At 40.5% G+C, this 23801-nt stretch overlaps 1 protein-coding gene across 10 annotated transcripts; it reads left to right on the forward strand.

Annotated features, from left to right (window-relative positions):
- The first annotated feature begins 1071 nt into the window (after nucleotides 1-1071).
- Nucleotides 1072-22537, forward strand: lrrfip2 (leucine rich repeat (in FLII) interacting protein 2). 10 transcript variants are annotated; one of them, XM_030747973.1, is made up of 27 exons: nucleotides 1072-1262; nucleotides 2465-2613; nucleotides 9616-9702; nucleotides 10142-10204; nucleotides 10789-10848; nucleotides 10999-11037; nucleotides 11258-11326; nucleotides 12385-12432; nucleotides 12548-12616; nucleotides 12838-12927; nucleotides 13355-13420; nucleotides 13798-13851; nucleotides 13985-14041; nucleotides 14442-14513; nucleotides 14777-14890; nucleotides 15352-15393; nucleotides 16892-17023; nucleotides 17406-17477; nucleotides 18332-18502; nucleotides 18590-18682; nucleotides 19068-19160; nucleotides 19879-19980; nucleotides 20827-20959; nucleotides 21086-21256; nucleotides 21363-21442; nucleotides 21542-21646; nucleotides 21734-22537. In XM_030747973.1, the coding sequence occupies exons 2-27, from the start codon at nucleotides 2503-2505 to the stop codon at nucleotides 21842-21844; spliced, it is 2304 nt and encodes a 767-aa protein (XP_030603833.1). In that variant the 5' UTR covers nucleotides 1072-1262; nucleotides 2465-2502; the 3' UTR covers nucleotides 21845-22537. The 10 variants fall into 10 exon arrangements, with proteins under 10 accessions (XP_030603833.1, XP_030603834.1, XP_030603835.1 ...); XM_030747974.1 differs by lacking the exon at nucleotides 17406-17477; XM_030747975.1 differs by lacking the exons at nucleotides 19068-19160; nucleotides 19879-19980.
- Nucleotides 22538-23801: the final 1264 nt, after the last annotated feature.

The following is a 23801-nucleotide window of genomic DNA, read 5'->3' on the forward strand; positions in this document are numbered from 1 at the left end:
GAGAACAAATTATTATCCAGTACTGCCCTCGTGTGGACAAACTCTATGTAGCTGAGGCAGTAGACCACGGTGTCCTCTGACCCTCCCAGGTAACCTCTGACAAGAAAAAAAGATATATTTTTAAATTAAAAACATAAAATTGCACAAATTTGAATATATCAATGTATCCAATCACAGTGGCTTGTGCTATCAAATAATAATATATGTGCTGCATGTAAATTGTTGAAAAAGACAATATTTTGGCAAAGAAATTACATTATGTAATATGCTGTATATTGTAAGTACATATGACATACAGTATATTGTATACTGCATTGTAAACTGTACTATATAATATTAAAATATTGTCTAAACAGTGGAAAAAATAAAGAAATGGTTGAAGTACAGTGTGGTGTTGGATCAAGAACTGTCTTAGGTGTGTTATAAAGCTTCAGTTGCATTTAGTGTTTAACAAGAGTCTACTTAATTCATGCTCTAAATTTCTGTCTGAATTTATCAAGACCCAAAACAGCTTTATAGATGTCATACAACACTTCATGAGCAACGCTGTCACTAGCTTTTGTGATAACGAGATATAATATCTTGTCAGGAAATGCACAAAGGATTTTTTTTTTTTTGACAAAGAAAGGGACTACAACCTGAGAGGAAAGTTAAACTTGAAGACATTTAATGCACGAACAACAATTAAAAGCTTTTGTATTTTTATTTGTGGAGTCAAATCGAAACAAGTCAGACATAAGAGGTTATCATCATCATCACCATCATCATCACACGCCTGTCCAAGCCCCCCCCCCCACCCCCCCCCCCCCCCCCCCACCCCCCCACCCCCCCAAAAAAACTGGGCAGTACAGAAGGGTATTTAAATTATAAGAACAATGTATGAGGGTTACTTGTTTAAAGAAAGAAATGTTTTCAACCCCTAAAATCAGTATGGAGTTTTACAAGAACTTTAAAGTATTGGTCAGTGGGAGAGAAAAAAAAAGTCTCCAGGTTAATATTCTGATTTGTCTTCTGGGCCGTGAACGCAGCATCACACCCTTTTTTTTTTCCCAACATCCGGGACCTTCGGAGCCGAGCCGTGTGTGTGGAAACTGGGTAAGGAGGGCAGTGAGGAGCGGTGGAAAGGCGGCTGATGACAGCTGTCACTGCGGACAAAAACACTAACAATCTCGGAAGAGGACCCGAATGGCTCACCCCTGAAACTCCAGGAGAAAAGGGATAACACCTCGGCAGTATCGTGGGTTATTAAAGGTGTCGCGAAGGTAAGGTTATATTTTTTGCGGGCTGGGAAATATGACTGGAGGATCGGTGCCAGTTTGCCCAGTCTGTCTCAGGAGAGTCGAGGTTAGCTCCACTAGCTATCTAAGCTAACTACCCAGCTAGACTAGTGAACTAGCTTTGGGTAGGTCTTCGGGACTGGGTTCGTGGGGGTCATTGCCGTGGGACGTGCACGTCTGAATAGTTCTCGTTTTGTAGAGCGTTAGCCTGACTGAAAGCTCAATGAGAGCCTAAGGTAACTTTTAAAATGTGAATTCGGGAAAGACTAAATGCTAGTTAGCACTCCCAGTTAGCTCATCAAAGAGCTAGCTAACAGTAGTTAACGCTGGTAGCTAACGCTAAGAGAGCAGCACATTGCTTCACTTCATTGCATTACTTTAGTTTAAACCATCTAAGGTCGTTATTTTGACATATTTTGCTTACATGACATGGTATAGAGGGATAATTCCAGCTTTGTTAGTGGGTGGTAACTAACCCAGCTGATTAGTTAATGATAGTCGGTTAATTATCCTGTTGTTTGTCAAGGATCCGAATTTGTTAAGTTGCCAGCGGCGTTTTTGCTTGGTAGTTTTTTACTTTTGGACCTACGGGGTTTAGATCATCAAAAGTCTGCAAAGAGTGCTCATGTCTCGTTTGGATCCTCTGACTCAGCCGGGTCATAAACTAGGCGTGTTCCCCCCGTGTTGTACCAGCCATTCACAGTGGGCTTTTGTCTGATGACCTGTTAACTCTGATATTACCTTCGTGTCTATCAACGCATGTGCGATACCCATTGCATCACCTTTTAATGCAAACTTCATCAGTAAACAGTTAGTGGCTTTAGGTATATTAAAACAAATCTCGCTCAAAATGTCAACTGTGTTTTGGATTGGTATCTTGCCCTAATTTAAGTTACCAGAGGTCCTTATATATGCATGTCACAGTAAAGCTGATTCATTGTCAGTCACAACTCTCTTTCCATAGCCTTTGTGGGTGCTATACTGCTATACATCGGCCTGTTTTTGCAGGAATTAAAGTAAGAGATATGAAGTGTCTGAGCTAGGAGTTAGAGTGCAGAAAGGGTACACAATGAAATGTAGCTGAAAACTGAGACAGCTAAAAGGAATATGTCTGATTATTCTGTCATTTAACTTTGTCTACTGACTTTTGGAAATAAATTTCTTTTGTGTCTGCTTTGTTCCTCTAGGAATTTACACACGTTTCTATTTCTGGGCCTTACACAGTATGCAGAGTTCCAGTACTAACATGGGGACACAAGGCACTGGTAGAAAGCGCGCTCCTCTAAAAGATCGGTTCTCAGCAGAGGATGAAGCCTTGAGTAGTATTGCTCGTGAGGTAAGCTCATCCCTCAGATACAATCATTTTAAAGCAATGAACCTGAGATACTTTCTCCATAAATTGTTTCGTATATGCAATGCTGAATCAATGCAAATCTGATTTTTGTCCAGCTCAAATGTTCTTGTTTATCCTTGTCGAGATAATAGGGGTTTCAAGTGTAGGCACAGGACTGGTTTGTCAGTTTCAGGGGTGGCTAACCTGAGCAGCAGAATCATCACATTTTAAAATAAAGACAACCCTAGTAGATTCTTAAAAGCATTATCATTACTCATATGACTTGCCTAAGCAGCCCTATGGCGTGTGAGAGGCCTTTTAAACTGAACATATCGATAAAATGTTTTGCCTAAGTCGTATGATGTAAGTGCATGCGTCTACTTAACGTTACTTTCTGTAACTCTTACTGTATTGTTGCCATTACTTAAATTAAAGCTTTTCAACTGTGTGAAACATTTCAAGAAAATAGAGCTATTTTATATATCCATACTTATATTTATCTGGGTTCAGACAAAACAAAAAAAGGAATAGACTCGGGGGGGGGGGGGGGGGGACAAAGCATTCAGTTAGTAATTTATTGAACTAAAATGTTGATTATCTTATTGTGATAGTGAGTGTGAAGAGTATTTACCAATAGCTTTTAAGCCAGTTGAAAATCAGCAAACAAATTTTAGGTTTTAGAATAAGGTCAGCAAACATCAGCAACTGATATTCAGAGGGACACCGGTTCATCTTAATGATTTTCCAGTATCGCCTTTTAAAGAACTGGTTCCAAGCTGAGACTGCAGGCTGTGCAGCTGAGGTTGTACGTGATCTGTCAGGTTTCAGACTGGATTATCATTTCTGTTTTATAGTAGGTTGAGAGTTATACTAGGACTATAGAACAAGTGATGTTGATTTGAAGTGTGGTGGTCAATGCTGCATTTTCAAATGGGCAGTTTAATGATATTTAGATATGGATGTTTGTGTTTTGCTGGTTAATTTCAGTTTCACCCCAAGCAAGTGGAGACAGCGAGTTTGGAGTCCTTAGGTTGACTTCACTTGTAGTGTTTTTGTTCACGAAGGAAAAACACAAGCAAAGAAAAAAGCTGCCTGGCTTGTAACAACATGCCCTGGGATTATTCCATTTTGTTCCACTGCAGGCCGTTCATTCCTCTGGTTTTCGCCAGAATATTGTGTACAACAGCAGAAAAGGCAAATATTATTGTTTTGGGTTTTTTTTTTTTTTTTCCACAGTTTAAAGGGATTTTTATGTATGCATATATGTAATAGGGATGCTGCAGATTTTCTTTAAAAATTCAGGTTAAGTCAGATGATTTCTTGCCTTTTAAAGCAGAAATCTAACGGTGAATATCAGCTTTTAATTAATGTTTATGTTGACCTTTCAGAACAGATTCTTTGCTGATTGAAAGTCGTGCGCTTCCTCATTCTTGAACTCTAAGCACAAGGCTCCATTTGCTCTCTTTATAGTTACGCAGGCTCATCATAGAAACATGAGTCATCCAACCCTCCCAGTTAGGTCCTAAATCTCATTCTCTTTGCAGTGCTAACTAGAGATTAAATCAAATGTTCAGGGAGTTCAAGGGGTCAGTGTCTAACTTGTTTGGCATCACCACCTGCCCAAGCAAATCCTTAAACCACTGCAGCTCCTACCTTGTGGTCAGGAGAGCCTAAAGCTGACCAGTCTTTGCTTGGCACAGCTTGCTGCTGAGAGTGACTGTGAATTTGAGCCTGCAACATCACCAGACTAACTCTGAGGCCCCTTACATTACTGGGCACTCAATCTTTGGAATACTGGCAGCTTACAAATCTAGCAATGGCCAAATGTTAGAATTAGATTATCATCTCATAGCTGTTGTCTCTCAGATTAGGATCTAAGGAGCCAACTACTGGAACAAAGTGAAAGTCATTTTTGATGTAGGGAGAGGAGTGTCTGTACAGAAAGTATAGTTCATAGTCCATATGATTTAATTTCTGATATGACCACGTCACTGTTGCAATGGAAAGTGTCCTACTTTGACTTTCCTTATATGGTTAGGAGACCTAAGGCTACGGAGAACGAAGCACCTTTTACAGTCTGTATCCCAGCAGCCATCCAAATGCTTATGAACACAATCACTACCAGTCTCATTCCTATTAAAAGAAGTTTTTAACAATTATTTGTATTTCTAAAAGGAATACTTATTCACAAAGGAATGCTCAGCTTCAGGGACTAGTTGAGTATAATTTTGATATGAGACTCTGGTTTGTTGTTTACAGTAGTATAGTGCACATAGTGAATGTACAGGCCTGTTTTTTGTTTGTTTTAAGCTTACTAAGCTGATCTGCTGCTCATGATTATTTTCACTGAAGTTAAAATAACCTGGATATCCACCGTTTTATTGCAGCTGGTGATAATGTACAGTATGATTAGATAATTACTTAAAATTCAGTATTTACAGCTTAAGTTATTTGGTATGGTAACTTATTTGTCTCAATTTCCCAGAGCCCAGCACTATCCATTTAATACAGACTGAAAGTGAATTTATCTTTTATTTTGCAGAGAATTGAGGTTTTACATTAACTTCTTACACACTGCGTGTTTTGCTTCGGGCTTCACAATGGCATATTGTAGATCATTTACTCATTAATCTGCTCCTACTTTTTGATTGATTTTGTCACATTTTTAGAGAGCTCAGATGTCTTGAAGTGTTTTCTGAACAGCAGTCCCAACACTCAAGTCATTTTACAGTGACATAAAACAGAGAAAAGGCCCCGTTACATTTCATATTACCTGATATTTGGTGAGTGCCCCAGGTGATCATATGGTGGATTATAGGATTCTTATTGCCTCAAGTGTAGAAGGAGTGTTTAATGGTGAACTTCTACTGCTCAGGTTACCTTCTCAGGCCCATGATGTGGCAGTCAGAGAGCCGGCCGGATGGGCCAGTCTATAGATAGGACAGAGACAGAGAGCTCAGCTGTGCTGCTGTGCAGAGCAGGTCATACTGTCAGGCAGATCAACAGGTGCAGAGCTCACAGCCAGCCATCTCATCTGCTTTCTCATTTGGTCTCTCTTACACTCTTGCAACTTTACTTCCTTTTTCACCTTGAACAAATCACATGGAACTGAATTTCACCTCAGGCCAAAATATGGACATCACTTATATCCCAGACTGAAGCAGATCCATCCAAACATCCAAACCACAACTTATTTTTCATGAGTTACTTGATCAAAATCTTGAAGTTGCTGTTATAAATTTAATAAGTCAATTAGGGCTGCAACAATTTATCAAATAATTCGGCTATTAAAAAAGTCCTCAATACGATTTTTTTGCGCTCAGTTGTCAAACATGTAAGTAGTTTAATGTGGAGTTGGAGTCTGTCTACACACACACACACACACACACACACACACACACACACACACACACACACACACAGTAGTGAGCTCAGGTGGACTGAAGAAACTTTTTTTCTAGTGTCAAACAGCAGCGCTTGTTCCTGTAATCACCATTAAAACGTTGACTGGGAAAAAGCTGTTTGACAAGCTTCAACCTGAAGAAAAGTGAACTTTGTAGCTGCTCCATCTGTTCATTTTACACAGCGAAAAAATCTACGGTAGAAATTAAAATAAGTGTAAATATGCTCATGTTTAAATTAGGCGTCTTGCTGAAGGCTGACAGCAGCCGTCCTGCTTCCTATCGCAGCGATACCTGCAGCAAACAGGGGTGAGTTTAAAGGGAGGCATTTATTTCAAGGCTTTAATAACATTATAATGCAGATTTAGATTAATATAAAAATTATTACATTAATTAAATTGTATTAATATTTTTTTTCCCCTGCAGGCCAGTAAAAATATACATGGGTCAATAAAATGCTGAGCCACTGACCTGAGGCTATTAGATTGGACACTGGATTATTATTAACATTAATTATTAATATCTACATAATCAAAATGTCTGTTTTCTGCAGCAGGAAATGTTGCATCAAAGCACAGGGCAAACCTCAAGAGAATGCTGACATACTCATTCATTAATGTACTTACACATGCAGACTTACACGTGAACACATATCAAATCTACCCTATCAGGAGATGCAGTACTGTCAGAACTTTTTGCCTCATACTAATGTAAGAAAACCTTCCAAGAAGACAAAGTAAAATAGCCTTTATGCTGTGTCTTAGTTTAGGTTGTTGTGTGCCTTATTTTGACATTTACTGTACTAAAAAGGACATCTCTTTCAAAAATAAACTGAACTTGTTTCCGTTTTAGAAATTGCAATATTTTAATAGTTTAACTGCAGCTGTCAAAAAAACTAAACCTTCCCATTGTATTTACATGCCATATTAAATCATATTTGTGTGTGTGTATATTTCATATTCAAATTCAGTTCATTTTGAAAGACCTGTGATTATTCTTTTTTGAATATTTATTACTGCTTATTAATAAGACAGTTTCTGATCTGATTAATGCATGAAATAATCAATAGAATACTCAATTATTAAAATAATTGATAGCTGCAGCCCTAAAGTCAGTAAACTATTATTAACCAGAATTTACCCTGAAAAATTGAAACTGTGTTAGACTGCAGGAACTGTGTACTTGCTGCTCCCTTTACTGATTATCGGTCTTTGTCCAGACTGCAGGGACCACAGAAACCCGAGAATAACAGGGCTTTATTTTGATTTATGGTTAATATTTAACAGCCAATGATGTCATTTTCAACAGTGAAAGTGAAAGTCAGCGCTGACTAAAATTACTGAATGTTGTGTACAGTAATCTTTGCTAATTAGTAGAGTTGCACCAGTTGTGAGGGTCTGGACTGATAGCAGTGTTTATATTAAAAAAAACCTAGCTTCTCGTGATGGCGATAACTTTATTTATTCTCTTTGTGCTGTTCTTTTTCTTTCCCTTTCGTGCCAGGGTAACAAAGGAATTACATTCATCCCTCTGTTTTTGAACATTAAGCCATCAGATTTTGGTGTGGCGTAGCAGATAGAAATGTCAACAATAGAAACGTCATCTTATTTGTAGATATCAGTCAGCAGTGCATCTTTCCTAATGAGCAAAGAGAAAGGAGGACTCCTGGAGCTGAGTCCGTTACTTCTGTGACCAAATAACTTTTCACATTGACGCACTGGTTTTCAATCTCATTTGCAGTGACATGCTTGCAGTGTTGACCCCAAAAGTCCTTTTAAAGAGGAGAACACTGGCAGGCTTTAGCTGGAAATACAACAAAGACAAGATCAGAGTTTGGTTGATGTGTTTCAGTTGATATTGATCTATTAAAACATGTCTGGATAGGATAAGTGTTAGGATTATATGATAATTCATCTGCTAAACAAGATATTTGTGTTGTTTGTTCACTGCAGCTTATTATTGAAACAGGAATAGCCTGTGCCCACAGGCCTTCGATTCTGGCAGTACAGATAAGAAATTGCTGGAATGCTGACAGCGTTTGTCTGTAGTGAGATACTGTACACACTACCCCCCCAGTATTTATGGACTGCCTTTTAGCTGGAGATAAAGGGCTTGGCTCCATGAACAAGTTTGCCATTCTTTGTTTGTAGCATGTTTAGTTTCAGAGCATGTTTGGGATGCCATTACTAATCAGTACCCAATGGAAGGATAGGCTGCATGGTCACCTGTGTCTAATTGGAGCTGTGAAGGGGTTGCTCACGTTAGCCCCCGTGCTCTGTAAAATTATCTCCGGTTTATAATCTGACTAACTACAACAAATTGTGCAATAAAAGAGATGTTTTGTATTCAGGTTTGCTTTTATTTATAGCTGTTTTGTGCTTCAGGGTCAGGTAGTTGAATGTTGGGAAACAGTTTTCAGGCTGTCTCATGTGTTTTTTGTTTAGGTTTTTTTTTTTTTTTTTTTTTTTTTTTTTCCTCTACTTTGCTTCTCAATTTGTTTATGTGCTGCTGGCATCTCCCCCTGTGAGAGCTTTAAATTAGCCCTCCTGAAGCTGATGGTTAGCACATGTTGGTGGGGGTGAGGCATCCCAAGTGTTCAAAGCTGGTCAGCAAGGTTCCTCCATGTAGTGTGGACTCTGTACAGTTTCCATGCCATAACAAGACACGCTTTTTAGTTCAGAGTTCAGAAAAAACCAAGCCAATGTTATGGTCAAGGTATTAAAATGTTTGATGGAGAACCTTTAACTTTCTTTCTTTAAGAATAAGGTATTTACTGAGCAGAACATATTGGAGTTAAAAATTGTGCTTTCTAGTGTGTTATTTAAACAAGTGTTTCTTAAATAACACAAATTTACCTTTGTGATTTGTGGGCACTAATTGGTCAATATACACCATATTTTTAAAAGTATTCACTCGTCTGCCTTCACAAACACATGAACTTTAGTGACATCCTATTCTTAATGTTGCCTGCACCTCAGCATCCGCTGACCCTGCTGTCATTTTACGTGACCTGTTACTTTATGGCCGGGTTGCTGTTGCTCCCAATCGCCTCCACTTTGTCATAATCCCACTAACATTTGATTGTGGAATATTTAGTAGCGAGAATTTCACGACTGGCCTTGTTGCGCAAGTGGCATCCTATCACGGTACCACGCTGGAATTCACTAAGACCCTGAGAGCGACCCATTTTTTTCCACAAATTCCACAGAAGCGATCTGCATGCCTAGGTGCTTGGTTTATACACCTGTGGCCATGGAAGTGATTGGAAAACCTGAATTCAGTGATTTGGGCAAGTGAATACTTTTGGCAACATAGTATATCATCATGGTAACTGCGGAAGCTGGATTTGTTTTTGAGTTGTTATTCATGTGTTACCTCCAAGACTCCCAAATGCTGGGCAAATTAAGCAGAGCTGCGTCTTATTTGAAAGTACGACCTACAAGTGTGAAGAAATTAAATCACCCGTGTCTGCCAGAGTCTCTTCTCTTTTACAGGAAACAGATGTGTTAAAGTTTTATATTGCAGTCTTCTCCTGTCTGTTTTTATACCTTTTTTATGAGTTTCCATTTGTGGCTGACAAGTGTTTTCATGTTGTGTCTCACAGGCTGAGGCGAGGCTGGCAGCAAAGAGGGCAGCTCGGGCAGAGGCAAGGGACATTCGAATGAGGGAACTTGAACGGCAGCAGAAAGAGGTATGTAGAGCAAAGTGTACCTGATAGGCAAATATATTCTGTGACCATAATTCAGTCCATCAGTGGAGCTGCTTTACTGTCCCACTGCTGCATTTGTCAACACAGATCCACTGTATGGGAATTGGTCTGGTTTTCTCTGCTTTTCATGTTTTAATTTGTTATTAATTGTATCCCTGTTTGCAAGGGGCTCATCTGCATCCATAGCACCTCTTGCAGAGGAGCTGTTGGCCTTATAACATGAAAGGTTTTAATGTAACAGTTCACATACAAAAATATACCCACGGGAAGAAAAAAAATGAAAGTGCTGCATGTCCACAAATCAACAAAAAAAAAAAAACCCTTCTATTCCTGGTTTAAATGTCACCCAGTTTTTATGTTTCAGCAGTTTTCAATGAAATATGATTGTATGTTTTTCCTGGCATTTCCTCCCTCTGCCCAGCTTTCTTACCACTCATCCAGCAGCAGTAGCAGCAGAAAATGGGGCCAGATCCACCAGTGGATGGTAGGCGAGTGAGGCGGTGTTGTTGCTTCCATTTCCACTAACACAGCCTGTTGTGTGGGATTGAACCTCGGTCAACCCTGACCATTTAGCTACACTTGACTGCGTATTATGTACCTCACTGTGGAAATATGCCTCAACAGTGTATTTGCTTTGGAGACACCGTAATCTGTGACTGTGTGTATTTGGAGAGCAGGCTTTGGCCATTGACTTTATTTAGGGTGGGTGAGGCGGTTTGGACATTTAGCTGTACTCCTCCAGCCTCCAGCTACTTAAGAAATGATAGCGCTGTGAATGTTTATGAACCACTTCTGCATGATTTAATGTGTGTGTTGGTGTATTGATGCAGAAAATAGGTTTTCAGCGTGTGCTGTTTAATGAGACAGAAGTGTGTAATATATTAGCTGTTCTTGTTTATCATTAATCCTGCTGTTTTGCTTAAAAAGGCTAACATTTGCAAATGTTTATGACATCCGTTTGGTGATAAACACACAGAGGTTATTTTGAATGGCTTGGGCTTTGCACAGCAACTGAGTGACCTCTGCTTTCACTCTGTATTTCTTACCAACTTTCCTTCCTGAATCTAGGCTGACACAGAAAAAGCCAGAGCCTCTAGTAGTAGTAGATCCAGCAGCCGTCATCACCGGGTCTGTATCTCCCCTACACACTTCCTCTCTGTCTCCCTCTAGTTCCTTTTCTTCTTTCCCCTTTAATCCTACAGTTAATCTCTCATCACCCATGTGTGTGTGTGTGTCTCTCTGCTTTTCTGCTGTGACTCCATGTTTCCACATTAACAGGGGCTGGATGATGATGTCATGTCAGTCCGCAGCTACAGGGTGCGTACATAATACACTCTTGCCAGTTTTATCGAGACTGCACGCTCATAGGGGCACATTGATATGTGAAAGCCATTATTTCTTGAGAGGAAAGCAGCTGCTGTTGTTGTTAGGTTTTTATGTGAAATACTTTTATTTGGGAGTATTGACTGTTGCTTCGCTTTTCTTTGAAAAATTCCCTGCTAATGTTTTTCCTCTGTTTTTTTTTTTTTATTTTAAGTCCTCATCATCAGGAATACGTGACTTGGGGTCTAAGAGTCGATCCAGTTCCCATAGAAAAGATGTTTTGGTTTGTTCTGTGTGCTTTTGTGTGAGAGTATTATGGAGGCTAAATATGTAAATTCACCTAACCTTATTTTGCCAAGAAAATCTAACTCATTAAGTACTTAATAGGTGGCAGCTGTTTTGGAATGGCTACCTTTCTTGGTACAATTTCTCATCTACTAATTTTGAGTAATACCTTTTTCATGCAGTTTGCACCATGATACATTCTGAATGTCTGGCTTTGTGATTCTGCTTAACTGATATGAAAACTTCTTTAGCTTCTAAATTCTTTTGTCATTGTGCTGGAAATGCATGTACATTCTTAGATTTCATTAATGGTATATCTTTACTCACTAGTACATGCCCATAGTGCAGTATTGTTTCACCTACTCCTGCTGTGGGCTGTGAAATAAAAAAATAAAAAAAAAATTATTATTATTTTTTTTTTTTTTTTTTTTTTAAATAAAATAATTGACCCACAGCTAGTTGATTGCTAGGCAACATGACATATTTCATGTGTCATCAATTTGTGGATATAAATGAGGTGATTAATAGGATGCTTTCATAAAGGCAAAAAAGCGGGTCATTTTAGGTCCGCTGTTAGGTGGTTGCCAGGCAACCTGATGGCATCGTAATGTATGTGCATAATAGAAGTTTTGTGGATATATTGGATAATGTCATGAAATAAAAATGACAATGCTTTTATGAGGGGTTATAGGTGTATACATTTTAAAACAAGTCATTTCAGCTCATTGTTAGGTGGTTGCTAAGCAACACGATGACAACGTAACATCTGAGACAGATAAGAAGCCCGTGTGGGGGCGTGTGGGGGCGTGTGCGCCACGTCTGGTTGCTCAGCGCCTGATCGTATAGGATGAGTTGGCAAAGTCACAGATAGTCTAAACAACCATGTAAGAGTAGCAGCGTATACAGGACAGCATTGCCAAAAGCTTTTTCACAACAAAATTATGTATGTAGTACATACATATGCATGCATGTGTAGAAGTTGACCTAACAGCATTGCGATTTATTTATTTTTATTTTCGTCTTTCATGATCCTTATGGCTCCTGGTCTCTCCTCAGTCTGATGGTGTCTCCAGTAGCTCTGCGCTCAAGAGTTCCCGCTCCACTGTATGAAACTGTGTTAATCATTTTTATCACCATCTCTTATGTTTTACTTCAAGTTCTTATGTCTGATTATAGCTGTTGTTGTTTTTTCCCCTTTACATTTTTCTGGGTTGAGCAGAGTTCTGTGTACAGTGATCTGCATGGCCATAAAAAGGCTTCATCCAAGTCCTCAAAGAAAGACCTTCTGGTCAGTGTACTCCTTTCAGTATTGTTGTCTTGGCTGTGATCTCAAGCATGTAGGCAGTGTATGCTGATGGTGGCTTGCAGTGGTGTTTTATTGCTGATTGACTTTACCCTTGGCTCATCATCACTTTGTGAAGTGGCACGTAGATCAGGAAGTGTTCATGAAACGGACATCAGTCTGGAGCTTGAGGATAAAATTTCTGTTGGTGGCTGTACCCTTTCCAGACTGGATTGTACCACGATCAAAGGAACTACACCAGCCTAACGAAGACCAAACCACCAACTCTGCTTTCCACCTCTACCTATCAGCCACGGGTTGGTCCTCTTGTCTTTGCTGCCCAACTTTTAGTTGACGCACACTCGCTGCATGGGATCATTTAATGGAAATTTTTAACCTTACCAAAGTTGTTAGATATTTGCAAAATGGGGTATTTTTTGCGTCATAATGATTGAAGTAGAGACACACATGCCAGTTTGTGCATGATGTTCAGAATTTTATACCAACAGTTCTTAAAATAATTTGAATTCATGTAAATTACTGACAGTGGTTATATTAAAATACTCTCACCTCACTTCACCTCTTATTACACTTCCAGCTCAAAGTCTTAAATGTGTTAGGTTCAGCAAAACCTTCATCCTGTTTTCACTCGCTGCTTCTCATTATTCTCTCACCACTTCACTTTCCCACAATAGTCTCACTCTGTCCTCTAAGGTGACATTTCCCTGCTCCTTTCCTCTCCAGCAGGCCACTACTTCCTCCACCACCACCTCCGCCACTGGCACGGGTCTGTCTCGCAGCTACAGCATGGTCAGTTTCTGTTCAGAGTGACCAACATCTCTCTGCATGCTTCTAGTTGCCTTCAGAAGTAGACCTTCCCCCTCTCTCTCAGCCACATACATGAGATAGGATGCCCTGTGTGGCCAGGGCTGCTTATATTTAGCTCTTGGACTCTCTGAGCACTTATCTGTGGGCAGAGATTTGTACTTCAGTTAGATAAGGCAGGAGTTTGTGTGAAGCCAGAGTTTCTGATGTTGACCGGTAAAACCAAGCTGAAGTTAGAAAGCCCAGTATTTGTTTATTGCATGGCCAAAAGAGTCTGTTCAGCCTACTTAGCTAGTGTGTCATAGATTTGTTCCCTCTCGTGTTTTGCTGAGTCCTACGTCGTCTCCCACATGTGCCCTCAGGCCTCTATTTACGACGACGCTGGTCTTTACGGCTCAGGCTACAGTTCAAGAGCTGTAAGTCATCAGTTTTTTCGAACCGTGTTATTTTTGCATTGTCACCCCACAACAGCTTACTGTTGTGCAGTTAGCATGATGTCTGGCTTCATGTTGATCCTGTATCCTGTCCTCCTCCTCATCCCAATCACAGCCCTCTGAATACAGCTGGTACTCCTCTGGAGCCAGCTCCACTCGTAGCAGCCCCGTGGTGAGCACCTTGAACCCACCGCCAGCGTGCATGAACACACACAAAAAAACTACTGCTAACAGTCTCCTGCTCACCTCAGGAAACCATTTTTGACAGACATTGTGTGGCAAGTGTGTGTGAATTCATTCTTCTGCGGTTCTGTGCAGACTAAGAAGTTTTAGCGAGGTTTAACTTGGCTTTAGCTGATGCATTTGGCATAATTTGATTAATGCATGAAATTAAATTACTTAAAGAGGTGCACTCTTTAATGAAGTCCAGTTCTGTCTAAGACACAGACTTGGATGTCTGTGGATTGCTGTTTGAACAAGAAGTGTGTTTGGCATGCAGATGTACGACATTACTTTGAGTCCTCATCATGTGTGCGTTTGTCTGTTTGTATGTGTGTGCATATTCATATCAGTCTTCCTCAGATGATGACACTGTCAGCAGTGTGTCCCAGGAACGCGGCAGCAGAAGCAGGAGGGACAGTGGGGTGAGCTGTAGTAATGGGCCTGAACTACATCATGTAGTTGATGTGCCAGTATTCTAAGTGCTGTGTTTTCGGGTTGGGGGGGGGGGTGATTGTATTGTACCGGATAAGAGTTATCATTAATGTAATAGCCAAGAACTTGAAGAGTGGCCTCACTTTTTCTTCTATACTTGTCCCATCTCATATTTTATTTTTTTTTTTGCTCCTCTCCAGTTCAGTTTCTCTGCCTCTTTCTCTGTGCTCTTTATCATGTGTTTTGTAAGTAGTCTTCTGACATCTTGGACATTAGTGAGTCGGCCGCTGATTATTTCAGCCGCTCCAACCGAAGGGGCAGCATTGTGTCTGACCTTGATGATTTGAGCGTTCCAGATTTGGATGCTGTAAGTGTCTGCACCAAGCTCTAGACGGTGTGCTTGGGAATGGAGTGTAACACCAATTACTGATGTATAAAAATGACAGAAGTAACTGATGCATGATTTAAAAATAACATTTGGTATTTAAACTCATTCCACAGGGTTTTTGTTTTATTTGTAGAGCTTAATAATCTGTAATTGACTGCTGTGGGTGGCTGAAGTGGTTGTGAGTGCAGTGTGCAGCAGCATGGACCGCTGGGTATCTAATGAATTGGTTTATTACATTTATTGTTCATGTGCTTTTTCAGCTCTCAACTCTGTAGCCTTTGTGAACATGCAGCACTTATCCCCAACTCATATTAACTTGTGAACGGCCTGATTTACAGATGAGGAAACAGCTCCAAGCTTGACCAAACACGTTGTATGTTCTCAATTTATTGCATGAATATAAACCTAAACTATTTTTTTTCCTTTTTCTATCTTTGCAGCTGGATGAAAAATGTGACAAGCAGTATACAGATTATAGTCGAGTAAGTGCCATTGTTTTTTTTTTTGTTTGTTTGTGTGTTTTTATTGTTGTTGAACCAGGCTTCAAGTAGTTTCTCTTGAAGGCATTTTGGGGATGTACAGTACTGTGCAAGAGTCTTGTTAATCCACTTAACACTGACCTATGAATCATTGAAGCATAAAGAAGGGAGATTCATCTCTTGTCTCTGCAAAGAACACGTTTAAAATTGTATCTTTAGGCACTTTGTTACTAGCAGCCTGTTGTTCCCATTTCCTTCTATATGTAAAATGCCAAAGAAAACAGTTTGACAGGCATAAAATTGGATTTTTGCACCAACAAGGTGATTCATTAAAGAGCTGTTACCCAAAAGCTTGGTGTATCTCAGCATGGCGTGCAGTGTGTCCTTAAACTATTTGAGGAAACTGGACACGTGAGGACAGAAGAAGTGGCAGGCCTGAAAAACTATCTACAGTATCTGAAAGTCATGTCCTTAAGAAATAGGGAAAAAAAAAATCCAGCAAAGTTCTGGCACAGGTCCTGAGAGATGGATCTGGCCCTTTAGTTTATCATCTACTTTTCACTGAAGCCTCATCAGAAATGGTCTCAGTGGAAGGATATCCATACGAAGCCATTCTTAAGGAATGAAAACGGGCAGAAAAGGCTGAGGTATGCCAAATTACACAAGAACATTGCTAACATGTACGGAAGAGGTCAGGAGAGAGGTGCAAAAGCAAGTCTGCAGCCGTCTGTAATTGTCTGAATTTTAATTTTGTGTTTCTGCACATTTCAATAAAGCACTGCACCCATTTTGCACCATCCTGTAAGAGTCATAGAGGTTGCTGATTTCCTCAATAATAGCCAATTTTGGACATTGTCCAAAACATTGTCCACACTTGTTTTTTTCTGATATGTAGCACACACCAGAAGATCAGATGCATTCTTACCACTGGAAATGCAGGAGGCAGGATATGTCACCCTCACTAGCTTGCTGTGTTACCTGTGTTGTTCTCTCATTGACGCGAGGCAGGGTTAATAAAGTGTTTCATTTCAGATCTTGCATAAAGCTTCACTGGGTAGTTCTAAGAAAAGTTCAGGGTTGCAGTGCATGTGTGGAAATGGTTGTAGTAGCATTACACAAAGGAATATGGAGGTCATAATAACACCTGACACACTTCTGTTTCTGATTATTACTATTCCACTCCTCATCAAATAGTTACTAAAAAAAAAAAGGAAGTGTAAGCAATGAACAGTAATGCATGGTATTGTGTGAAACATCTGTCATTATAGTAGTCAGTAAGTTAAAGGCCACACTGCACACTGAATTTATTTTTCTGTATTATATTAGGAAGCATAAAAGAATCAGTGTTTTATACAAACAGCTATTTGGGAGTGTGAGCTAGTTTCTCTCTCAGGTGGATTTGAATAGGAAAGGATTACACAGTGTCAGATGATTGCTTTGCATTGTGCTGTGCCGTTTTTGTTTTTTCTCACTGGGGTTTTGGGGCACTTTGTGTCCTCAGCCATCCTCTCGCTGTGCCACCCCAGGCCTCTCAGCAGCCACCCTAGCATCACTGGGTGGTACCTCTTCACGTCGAGGTAGCACAGACACCAGTAGCGCCTACGACCCCGACACAAGTCTGAGTGAACTTCGGGTAGGTAGTTCAAATGCCCACTGTGTCACCTTTGTAGACTTACGTGATTAGAAGTGTTAGCACATGAAATTGTACTTTGACTTTTGGATATTTCATTGTGTTTTTGATCCCTTTACGTAAACGCACATTCCTTCTGAATCATTGCCTCTGCTGCCCTCCCTGCTGTTCTTCATGTCTGCTTTAACCAGTTTTCTGTGTGTGCATGGGAGGACTGGATGTGACATGTGCCCATAAAGCTGTTCCATATATCTAAGTGGTCATGTGTATGTCAGCTGGACTATGTTTGACATGGCAGCACGGGTGCTTTGTTATCGCTCCTTTTTACTCCCACCCTCTCTGATGCCCCAGTTCACCCCAACTATTCCCTCCGTCTGCTCTACAGGATATCTATGAACTAAAGGACCAGATTCAGGATGTAGAAGGGCGATACATGCAAGGGCTTAAAGAGCTGAAGGTAGAGGGGCTTGGGCTCACAGCATGCCTTCTCTTGTTCTCTGGGAGCAGCATGACATCACTAATCCACACTGCCTCCCCACTCACACTCCTGTTGAACGCTGTCCTGTAGTCCCTAACACCACAGCTGTGTCTTTGCCTGCTACCACTCACAGTTGTGTAATGACCCTTTAGTTCTGCATGGTCTTCCCCCACTTCCTGTTTTGATCTTAAATGAAGACACTCCCACGGTGCTGCTGGGTTTCAGAGTTTTAAGAAGAAGAGTAAAAGCTCCACCTGCTGACAGATATCAGTCGTGCTTTCAGAAGATTTCTTCACCCAGGCTTTCTTTGGCACAGAGCTGGCTGGCCCTCTGACTCACTGACTTTCACAGTCAACTGCAACAACTTTCTGTCCTTTAAGGAAGGACACTGTATGTTTTATCGATGAGGGTAGCTTACTAACAATCTTATGTTCCTGATAGTTTGATACAGCTGGTGCACTTTTAACTGGTTTTCTTGTTTCCTGGTGCACTTCTAGTTCTCTTTCAGATCCCCTTTCCACACCATTGCCTAATTTCACTCCTGAAAGTGACTTAAGGCATTGTTATTCTTGTGTGATCATTTTCAACATTTGTACATTGCATAGTAGGCCTAAATGACATCTTTAAAATACAAAACTGCCATAAAAAGCATACAGAATTATACCTTATACTGATTTGAAATTTTAACATGTGTAGCATGTTTGGTCATCATGTTTAATGTGTTCCAAAAACAGAGAACCCACTTGTTGCATGTAGGTGAGCTGTGCTGTAAAAAAAACAAAAAACAAAGACTTTATACTGTATGTACTGTAACGTGTTTCAAACCTTATCAGGAGTCACTTTCAGAGGTAGAGGAGAAGTACAAGAAAGCCATGGTATCGAACGCACAGCTGGACAACGACAAAGCTAACCTCATCTATCAAGTGGACACACTCAAGGATGTCATAGAGGAGATGGAGGAACAAATGTCAGAGATGAAGAGGGAGCTGGAAGAAAAGTCAAAGGTGATAAATTCGCCCGTGTGGTAAACTGCAAAATCCCAATCTTTTTACAAAGGGATTGTGGCTGAAATGTTCTGTCTGTGGTTTCAGGAACTAGAAAGACAGAAACACACATGTACAGTTCTGCAGCATAAACAAGAAGAACTGAAAGAGGGAATCCGCCAGAGAGATGAGCTTATAGAGGTATGGTTGCCCATTAAAAGACACCCACCCACCCACCGAGCGTGATGACATCATAGTGCTATTCTGTTAGCACCTTTAAAGGTGTTGATGCCTCTGTGCTGGCTGCAGAAGAGGCTCAGCAACTACTACAGCAGCTTGATAAGGACTGATTGGCACTGGCCTGCCTCTAGATCCTCTGCCAGTCTATTGCTCTGTTCCTTCTGACATTGCTCCTCATTCCTATTCTAGCTATATTTGCTCTAATTAGTGTCTTCTCACGCCGTTTCACCAGTTTCTGTCTTTGTCTGTAAATATGTGCATTTTCACTTCTTTGTTCCATTCAGTTTTTCCTGTTTTGTTCCTGTCCTGTGCTGTGTCCTCTTATTATTGCTCAACATCACTCCAGGAGAGCCAGCGAATGCAGACTAAGTTAGATGCCCTCACCAGAGAGGTGTTTGACCTGCAGGAAACGATAAACTGGAAGGACAAAAAGATTGCGGTAGGAGGTCCCATGCTGATGCTCTGACAGAACATGAGAGGCAATATGTGGCTGTGGGGATTTTTTTTGGGGGGGGGGGGGGGTCTTTTTTGTTGCTCTTTTGCCTCTCATGCTGTCGTTGCATGATGGAGACCCTTAGGCATTAGCGTATAACAGAACCCGTTCACGTGTAGTTTGGATTTTTTGCATGTCAAGATAACAGGTTTCAGTTTGGATCCTGCAGCCTCAGCTGACAGTCAGTGTACTTGCATGGTGTTAAAGCCTGCAATGATCAGCCTGTGAAATAGAAACACTTCTGGAAGGATTGTCCTTTGAACTCCAAGAGAAATTGAATCCATACATTGTGGCATGAGATGCACGTTCCATCTGTGAATGAGTTAATTTGTTAATTATGTAGTCAGCATCTTGACTGTTTTGGTTTTTTTTAACTTCTCCAAAGCATTGTGTTAATATGTAGTTTCTATAAAAATCAGAAGCGGTGTCCCTTCACCCCCTGTGCTCTCTCTGTCCTCTTAATTTTTCCCTTTAACCTCTAAGTCCCATCACCTTGTCCTTCTTTGCTTGTATGCTGTTTGGTATTACATGCCTCCTGTTGGCTTGATATGCACAGTTCATGTGTGTGCATGGTACCTGTCGTGTGGCATTGCATGTCTATCCAGAGTCTATCCAACTTCTGCCTCTTCTCCTCTCACTTGTCTTCTCTCATCCATGTGGCCAGGCCCTAGAGAGGCAGAAAGAGTACTTTGATTGCATTAGGAATGAGAGAGATGAGCTCAGAGATGAGCTCGCTGACATCAAGGGGAAGTCCAAAGCAGGAGAGGTAGGTCCACAAAGTCCCAGGAAAAATAAAGGTCACAGGAAAGTTGCTGGCCAAAAAAGTTTTTTGCTTGGAACTAAACCTGCTGTTTTGTTGCTACACGTTTTGCTTCTGCTGCTGTTTTTCTTTCCAGTTTCTTCGCTGTTTCACTGGTCCCTTTTTTTTTTTTTTTTTCCTGTTTTCTATTTGTGCATAACTTTTGCTGACTCCTAAATCTGTTCTTGACCCTGACTACATTTCATATCATGAAATTACTCTTTTGTTTATTAAGAGTGTATGCAAACATAACTACAGTACTTCCATGCCAACATGGTAACCTTCCTACATGACAAACAACTGAATAACAGCATTTCATTTCATGCGTTCAGGTTGTGAAAAGGCACAAAAGCCACTGCTAACACTTGTTGTTGTGCAAATTACAGTACAACAGATCCAGTTGGAATCATGTTTCTTACACACTGCCAGATGCTGTTAGAAGCAGGGTGAGGCAACATCACTGCACAAGGTTATCTGAAATCAAAACTTGCAACAATAATAAAGTATAATTGCGAAACCTGTCAGAACACGACCAGAATATTGTTCGAAGCCGTCATTGTTCTCCTCGAGCAAACGTAGTTTCAGTCCAGTTTGTCCTTCAGGCTTGGAGTAGTGCAACCTGTGCAGTGACAGGGTGGATGCCATTTGAATAAATCTGCCTCGAGCTGCATATTTCAGCATCTACAAACCACTCATTTACATCACAGTATCACTAGAGTCTCTGTGAGGGATGGAATCATATGAAAAAGATTAGCACATGCTTTTTGTATTGTGACTGTGTGAACAAGTACTCAGCTATCTTTCCCACCACAGAAACATGGGCTGGTCATCATCCCAGATGGTACGCCAAACGGAGATGTCAACCATGAGTCTCTGTCCTCAGGGATCACTTTGGTCTCCCAGGAGGCCGCCCAAGTGCTGGAGTCTGCAGGAGAAGGTCCACTGGGTGAGTCAGACCACCTGTTGCCTGTATAGAAGGAATGTTTACAATGAGCTAGGCATTTCATCAAATTTTCCTTGGAAAAACTAGATTTCTCTGCTTGTATAAATGTAATTTCCTTCTGTTTTGTAGATGTCAGGCTACGGAAGTTGGCAGAGGAGAAGGACGAACTGTTGGCACAGATCAGGAAGCTGAAGAATCAGCTGGAGGAGGAGAAACAGAAACACTCAAAGGTGGACAGTTCGTACACAGACGGGGAGAGGATGGAAAACGGTACAGACCTGCACTTTATTGAAATGCAGAGTAAGTCGGCCTCCCTGCCTGACCTGTTTAATTATCTACATGCCCGATGAGCCACAACATTTTTGTTTTTGGTTTTTTGGTAACTTTGAAACTCTTTTCTGTGTAGGAGATGCCAACAGACAGATTAGTGAATACAAATTCAAACTTTCAAAAGCAGAACAGGAAATGGGTACAATGGAACAAAATGTAAGTTACAAAAGTAAAGTTTTACAGAAACATGAAAAAATTGCAGGTTTTGTGGCTTAAAAAGGAAACTAATTGCTCCCCTTTCTGTCTGTTTACCAGATTAACAGACTTGAAGGGCAAGTGTCCAGGTACAAGGCAGCTGCAGATAATGCAGAGAAAATCGAGGATGAACTTAAAGCAGAAAAACGTAAACTTCAAAGAGAGGTAAGGACAATAAATCAATAAAGCAGCATAAAACTCGATCAGGCTGAATGCTTACCGTGTTGCCCCTCTGTGCCCCCCCACCCCCAGCTGCGCACAGCTTTAGATAAGGTAGAGGAGATGGAGATGACCAACAACCACCTAGTAAAGCGCCTTGAGAAGATGAAGGCCAACAGGAATGCCCTTCTGTCACAGCAGTGAGGCAAGGCAGCGTCACCACAGAAGCCCTTAAACTCGCACCTCAGACCTCTGCCATATTGCGACTGGAGCACATTTCCATTTTCAGCTATAACACTTTTGAGATTCGTAGCTAACCAAAAACACTTAAAACCTGTAGCACAGGCATAAAAACTGAACCGTTTTCTTTCTTTCTTTTTTTTTTTAATCAGAAACATTAGTTTTGTGTGGGAATGAACTCAGAAACATGAATAATAAACTATATAAGTTGCTGGGAGATAGATCTGAGGACATTTCTCTGCTCACTACTTAAAGTTTCAGAGCTTTATACTTTATCCATGAGATTTGTTTCCCTCTGACCGGGTGCTTGGCTGTACTTTTTTTTTTTTTTTTTTGGTCGGTTTCTTGTTTGTTTTTTCCTAAGTTGCATGAATGAGTATAATGATGCTTTTTAAACCATTCAACCCTGATGGCTGCTCCAGCCCCGCACCTTCCTGACTTCCTCTCACACAGTGAAGTGCCTTTTCACACTAGGAGATTGGGGGTCTGCACCGCTTAATGAAACAATAATTGTTTTTAACAGGTACATGTATTTAAAAAAAGAAAAAAGGTGCAGTTATTATTTGAATATATATAAAAACCCAACTGTGTCTGCTGCGGTTTCTTTGAAATTTTTCAAATATTTAAGAGATTTCTTGAAAATAAATGTCATTTACAGAATTCTGTATTTCTTTTTTTTCTTTTTTCTTTTTTTTATGGAGGACAGTGACCCTACATAAATTCTACATCAATCTTAAAGCACTTTACCTGCACCGTTTGGTGTGTACATGTTGGGTACACCTGTTCAGCTGCATGTTAACACAGTAATCTAATCAGCCATTCACATACAGTGTATAACAAAAGTGAGCACACCCCTCACATTTCTGCAGGTATTTAAGTATATCTTTTCACGGGACAACACTGACAAAATGACACTGACACAATGAAAAGTAGTCTGTGTGCAGCTTTTAGTCTGCTGAGTCTCGATTTCTGCTGCAACATTCAGATGGTAGTTGGAATTTCATTTAAACAGCACGGCTGCATCCTGCCTTATATCAGCGGCTCAGGCTGCTGTGCTGTGACGGTGTGTGGAATCTGTTCTCAGCACACTTTGGGCCCCTCAGTACCACCTGAGCATCCTACAATACTCGGCCAATCTGAGTACCATGACCACTTCCATCCTTTTATGACCAGTGTTATCCATCTTCTGATTGCTGCTTCTAGCAGAATAACGCACTATGTCATAGAAAAAGTGTGTAGGTGAATGCATCATGGAAAGTTCCCCAGTAGCCTGAGCTTATAGCAGCATAACAAAGCTTTAAGGCCAATCTTAATGTGGTACTATGATCATTCCGTATTGTATGTTAGGAGAAATTCAATTACGGATTTAACAGGGAGACAATTAAAACTGACTTTCTCCTGAGTCTCTTTGCAGTTTTCATCTTTTACTGAACAGAAGCCCAAAGAGAAAACATTAAACCACAGACTGTATACTCCTCCAACCCAACTATTATAGCGCCATCTTCTGGTCAAAACAAGCTGCTACCCTGAAAGATCATTTCAAATTGGATTTTTTTTTTTTTTTTAAAAATCTCAAATGGAGCCCATCATTATTTCCCTTTAGTGATTCTTGTAGAGCTGAGCCCAAAATGCTTCACTTGCTAAAAGCTAAAGATTCATGCTAACATCTGGAGCATTTCCCAGTGCTTCGGATTGTTTTTAGCATGTTAACAACCCCACTGCTAAGCAAGAAATAGGTGGAAGTGTTTGCCAGGATTATTTAGTACAAATGTATGAATGAAGAATCGGAGTTACAGACTGATTTTGGAATCTGAGGAGTGGAGCACATCTTGTAGACTTTTGCTTCTCTGTGCACAGAGCAGGAGAAGTCTACACAAAATTCAACTTTTGAAATTCTGAAATTAAATTATGTATTAAAACT

The sequence above is a fragment of the Archocentrus centrarchus genome, chromosome 15, assembly GCF_007364275.1.
Source record: "Archocentrus centrarchus isolate MPI-CPG fArcCen1 chromosome 15, fArcCen1, whole genome shotgun sequence".
Taxonomy (NCBI): domain Eukaryota; kingdom Metazoa; phylum Chordata; class Actinopteri; order Cichliformes; family Cichlidae; genus Archocentrus; species Archocentrus centrarchus.